The sequence below is a fragment of the Amphiprion ocellaris genome, chromosome 15 (assembly GCF_022539595.1).
Source record: "Amphiprion ocellaris isolate individual 3 ecotype Okinawa chromosome 15, ASM2253959v1, whole genome shotgun sequence".
Taxonomy (NCBI): Eukaryota; Metazoa; Chordata; class Actinopteri; family Pomacentridae; genus Amphiprion; species Amphiprion ocellaris.
In genome coordinates, this window is record NC_072780.1 from 8,663,120 (window position 1) to 8,669,119 (window position 6,000).

A 6,000-nucleotide genomic window follows, 5' to 3' on the forward strand; every position below is an offset into this window, starting at 1 on the left:
ATATACGTAACATATCATTTCTGCGAACAGAGACTGGAGCTGTCATGTCTTTCAGTGTAGCAAGGTCCACACTTCTAATCACACCTCCGCACAGAGCCACGAAGGAACACAGTGGGATGCAGCTGAGAGGCGATTTGAGTTTAAAATGAATGAATTCCAGATAGTAATGGCCACTTGTCAAATATATGTTCAGACTGTGGGTCTGTAGAAAACATTTCAGTCTTGCAAATGTTACATCAGTTTGTGCTCTATTATAGTAAATGGAATCAAAATAAACCATCCCCTATGTGCCTGCTACAGTAGTTTAAAGCAGTGCTTTTCTTCTCAGTGTGAATTCAGATCCAAGACCCATAAATGGTTTACATCTCGCTGGGAAATCATCATGAGATTGTGAATAAAATTGAATGAAACTTTTGAACCCCTAAATCTGTCTGTGCGTTTGAAAGGCACGTTATTTTTTTTTTCTCCCCTTTCTGTGAAAACAGAAAAAGATTTTCAACTTTCCCACAGTCCCTGAACTGATCATTTGAGACATTTGGTTCCTTTGGGAAAGAAAACCTCACCTAAGCTTAAAATCATGATATTTTATCAAAATTAAGCTTCATTTAAACATTTATCATAAATAAAGAATTAGCATTAAACGGATCCAGGAAATTATCATTACTGACTCAGATGTGACCAACAGTTATGCACCAAAAATTCATGGACTTTTTGGAGTGAACTGGGCTGAACTGCAGGCTGTGTTTCTCCAGAGCAGATAGTAGATAAGTATGGCAGCAACTTAAAAATAAAAGCAGTAAAATATCTGTTAAATACTCTATAAAGAGCCACGATTTTTACAGTATTTCTTATAGTACACCTATTGGTATCTTGAAGTGTTTACATACTGATTCTATGGTTTTTTTTTTCCAACTTAATTTTTTATTTTTTTTTTTATGAATTATGGCACGGTTGTGTGGTTTCCATAAAGGTGCAGGACTTTATATTGCAGTGAAAATTGATCCTACAGTGAGTAAAAATGTGACAAAAGCCAGAAACGCTCAGAAACTGCTTGGGGTTCAAAAACTGGGCCTCGGTGTCGTGCCTGTCACGAGTCGAGACTTGCTCTGGCTTCGGTGTTGCATTCAAGCACCACAGTTTGTGTCAGTGGATGAAAGAACATTTGCATTTTCATTTTCTCCAGCCAAAGACTATAAATGTCTCCACTGAGCGCTGTCAACCCGTTGCTCTGCGGTTAAATTCCTCTTTAGCAGAACAAAGTGGATCACTCTCGTATCAACTGTCGCTTTGGTCTCAGACTATTCTGCAGCCTGAAGGGCCGTGTGACGTTTACATGCTTTGTCATGATCGTTTCTCTGAATACACTGTCATGTTTCCTTCAGTTAAGTTGGAATTAAATTAACTTAAAGTCTAAGTAAAGCTTCCAACAAAACACTGCTGCAATCTGAGGTTGAAGCCACATGGCTGTTCTTGACTGATCCATAATTCCTGCTCAGGAAACAGTGGAGACGTGAAGGCTGTGTTTGGGGGGCATGATGCAGCTCACTAATTAGTAATTGCATGACTTGTGCTCTCTCTCTTGTTTTGCATTTGGCAGCATTGCAGTTCAGCGGCTGGCAAATGAATCACGCTTCATTCTCTATGAATTCTGGGAGCACAACAACGTGTGGAAGAAGTAAGTATCCGCCTGCCCCCCATATGCATCGTGATTAATGCACCATGTGTGCTCGTTGACATCAATCACAAATTATCTTTGGTGTTCAGAGACAGTGTGTTCTCTGTGAAGCTTTTATGGAATTCATGAGAAAAACTGGAACTGAGCGGGAACAAATACCAGAGGAGTCAATGGTGAAAACTCAAATATTACAGTCACTGTTACTTTCTAGTATTTTTAGATTTATAACTTAAATTCATGTCTTTGGCATCCATGGTTGTATCACATCATGTGTTTTTTGATCTTTAACAGTGAGCGATTCTTTTTGTTTAATTTTCTAAGTTTGATATACTCTCAGAAAAATAATTTAAATGGTTCTTCAGAAGCACCCTCACCACAACTTCATTTGGTCAATAGAACATAAGAAAACTCAATCTCAGATCTCAAGGTGGCGTCCTGTAACTAACAACATAATCTAAATATTACATGTATTATAATGGAATCTAAATATTACATGTATTGTAATGGAAGACCCAGAAATGTGACACAAAAGTCATTCAACTTAAAAATTTGTGTTCAAAATTCTGATAATTATGTAAAAACACCAAAAAAAATCTTTAAAATAACGTGAGTACTCAAAAAAATCAGTAATTAACTTAAAAAAGGAGGTACATGCTTCTAAATACATTTGATGTAACAGAAAAAGGTAATTTATTGTAGTCTGTTGGTTGAACAGAATTTCATGAGAGGTTTTCACTTCTGCTCGTAACTCAGAAAGATAGAGGCAAAGTGTAGCGTTCAGTTTTTGTTGAGAACAAACATTTTTTTAAAGTCTAGGCAGCACTTTGTGATTTTACACGGATGGAGAATGTGCTTCAACTAAAGACAGATTTAATCAGAAACGCAAAAATTGCTCCGAAGGTTAGTCAAATTGAAGAGAATTTCTGGTATTTTAGTTTCTGACATTTTTTGTCCATGAATCTTCTCTTTTCTGCCGTCCAGTCACCTACAGACCAACTACAGTAAAACCTTCCAGAGGGGAAACGTGGACTTTCTGGAGACCCCTGAGAACATCACCACCATGCTGGTTCCCGGTAAGATCACACACGGCATCCAGCATCAGCAGTTAATAAGAGTCAGACTGATGTTGCTCCTCGGCTTCAGGTGGCCTTTGGTGAGGCCTCATCACTGGCAACAGCATGCTGTGCAAACAAACAATGCACCTTTTTAACATTCAAATCAGGACGCCGCAGTCTTCTAAGATACTGAGATGTCATGCTGAGAGCTCTTTGATTTGAGTATTTTACTCTGCAAATGGGAAACAGCATCAATATAACACTGGAATATGTTCACCGGCTTCATATTTTGTGTTTTGGTTGGTCTTCGGGATAAATATCATATGTAGCTTTGAGAGTAATCGCATGAAAACTCTCAGAGAAGTAGTTCTTCCATTTGTGCCGCATCAAAATAAAGATTGTAGATTTTCTTTGTCTGGTTTTGTCACTAGATATCAAACATGTGTGTCCTAGTTCCTGCACTGTGTTAATTCTCCAGCAGAAGTTTCATTCCCTGCATCACTCAGAGCAGAAGGCAGTGCTGAATAAATCTGTCATAACGGCCCACAAATCTATGCACAGCGTTTAAAAATGTGAGCTCAGTGTTTCTGTGAATCTTCCGTGTCTTCCTTTTTGCAGCCTCGTGGTGGGTCCTGAACAACAACTGAAAGTGGACCCTTCATCGATCGACACCGGTGGGTGCAAAGAGCGGTCGCTTGTCAACACATCAGGACGTCCACAGCAGCAGCACTCACACGCACACACACACACACGCACAAATACAGACACACACACTAACTCGATACAACTTGTGAAGTCATGGTGATTAGTATTGGTTTTAAGACCTCCATGTTCCTTCATAGTTAGCTGGTAGCTGAAATAGCCCCACACGTGTTTGTTCACACCCCTCGACCACGGTCTGACATCCTTAAAGCAATGACCTCATCAGACGGTGACCCATCTGATGATCTGACATCATCACTGTGTTTGACGTGACATCATCTGCAGCCCGGGGTGGGAGGGTGGGGGGGTCCATGAGAGCTGAAGCGTGTGAGAGTGTGTGTGTGTGTGTGTGTGTGTGTGTGTGCTTATATAACTATGTTTGTGAGGATCAGTGTTTGGCTTCACTTTCTGGCTTTAGGTGAGAATTAGGTTCACATCAGGGTTCGAGTTGGGTTTGGGCGTTTATATATCATGGTTTAGGGGACTGGAAATCTATTATGTCTATTACTGTCCTCACAAAAATAGCCAATCAAATGTGTGTGTGCGTGAAAAAGAGGGGTCGAGGCACAGAGAGAGATGTATAATTGTTTCAACTGTAGCAGCTCTGGGGAGCTCATTAGACCATAATTCAGTTGTTTCTGTATTTAATGTGTCAGATAAATAGATAAATAAAGATGATATTGTTGTGTAAGTTGTGCGCATCTTTCTCTGAGTCTTTATGTGGAAATTATCACCACATTGTGATCTTTGATTTACGGTTTGTGCATCTGTCTGCCAGCAGGATATTGAAAGTGGCATGTTTTATAGTGACGTAAATGTAAATTTGACAAAACAGTATCAGGGATGATTCTGTATTTAGTTAACAGAGTGGAGATGATGATTTACCTAAATATTATAAAGGAAATATAATGCCAAGATATATAGTACATTGATTTTCTGTTTTTAAAGCTACAGAAAAAAGTTATTTGATGTACAGTTTGTCCTTGAAGTCTGATAAACTATCTAAAGTGCTCCTGTGTGACCTGCGCATGTGATACATACTGTATCTGTTTGCAAATTGTGCCTCCATGTGGACACAAAGCAGCACTGCAATTAAAAGATTTAGTAGCTGCAAATTAGTTTTTAACTAGCAGTTAATTATCCATCACAATTCATCAGTACATCTGTAAGACAACAACTGGATGAAAAAAATGGGTTTATTAAAATGGTTTAAGATAATATCTGATCATATGGTGTGAAATATATCCTAGTTTGTGGTTTACGTGCTTCAGATTTTTATTAAAACATGATGATCAACTTGAAGCAATAAAGATAATAAATGATGAAAGAAGCTCAACCAGTTTTTAAATCTTTTAACCCTTGTGTTGTTTTAACATCCCGTGGATTTCTCTTGTCCTAAAGGTGTAAAATGACCCTCTAAAATAGAACGGTTTCATTGAATTTTCAACCCAAAATCTATTTTACATGAAGAAACAACTGGGCATGCATCACAGACGTTGTGAATGTCTGGGTTTTTGTACTTTAGAGGGCAGATAGACTGTTTAATCAGTGGACATCACTCATTTTTATGACATTTTACATGTTATAACTGCTTTCTTTACTAAAGTTGAGGGTTTTTTTAATCACTATTATTGTTGCTAAAGGTGCTGTGTAGGTCTAAACATGATTTGCTTTGCTAAAGATAGTACTTGTATATCCTAAGAAGGTACCAGAAATGTGCAGAAAGTAGCTTTATATGCATTTTTTGAGATCAATCAGTAGTACACATAATCTCAATTTGTCAGTGTGTGTGTGTGTGTGGGTGTGTGTGTGTGTGTGTCTTTGTGGTTTTAGAGGTGTGTTTGATATGAGTGTGTTTAGTCCACTGTGACTGTGATTTTAATTGCCAGGTTAAAAATGACCCTAAGACAATCTTGGTACCCCAGTGGTGTACAGCTGTGACGAAAATATTAACAAAGATAATGTGTTTCACTTTTTCTAATGCTGGGGTCACTTTAGCAAAAGTCATCCAATTTCAACTTGAAAAAGGGCAATTTATGGCTTTTTATCTGCCATTAAACATAGTGACCGGCTCATTTTTGACCCTAAGTCAACACAAGGGTTAAGTTGATGCTATAATATTTCTTTGTCTGCAAGTTTTGTAATAAAAATAGAAAAAAAAAATCTTAGCTTGAGCCACACAAAGGCCAGCAGTGTCTCCTATTTGTCTCTTCAGGCTGGTATAAAAACACAGCGAGGTGTGAACAGAGGGGAAGAAAAAGTCCTTCACCGCTGTCACATCAACATTCATGAACACATCGAGGTCACGGCGAGAGAAAGATTCACGTCACGGTAATTTACAAGGATGTACTGAAGCCAAAGGCACCATCTGAGTTCACCTGAAGAGAGTCAAGGCTGGTGGTGCTTTAATGGCAAACAATGGTGCTGATGTGACATTCACCTTCATCTACTGTGTGTATATACAGCATGTATGCACTTCAAATAGACAGAGACAGCTGTAATATCATATATTTTTGGTTTTCGCTAGATAAAGGGATATTGTTGGCGCAGCCATGCCTTGTGTAAGAG

The 6,000-nt window shown here is 38.5% G+C and overlaps 1 protein-coding gene across 1 annotated transcript in view; it reads left to right on the plus strand.

Annotated features, from left to right (window-relative positions):
- Window positions 1-4,123, plus strand: part of necab1 (N-terminal EF-hand calcium binding protein 1) — a 43,509-nt gene extending 39,386 nt beyond the window's left edge. The window contains exons 11-13 of the mRNA XM_023263021.3: window positions 1,598-1,675; window positions 2,657-2,748; window positions 3,349-4,123. Of these exons, the coding sequence (XP_023118789.1) occupies window positions 1,598-1,675; window positions 2,657-2,748; window positions 3,349-3,377 (199 nt within the window). The 3' untranslated portion in view covers window positions 3,378-4,123. The remainder of the gene's footprint in view (window positions 1-1,597; window positions 1,676-2,656; window positions 2,749-3,348) is intronic.
- Window positions 4,124-6,000: the final 1,877 nt, after the last annotated feature.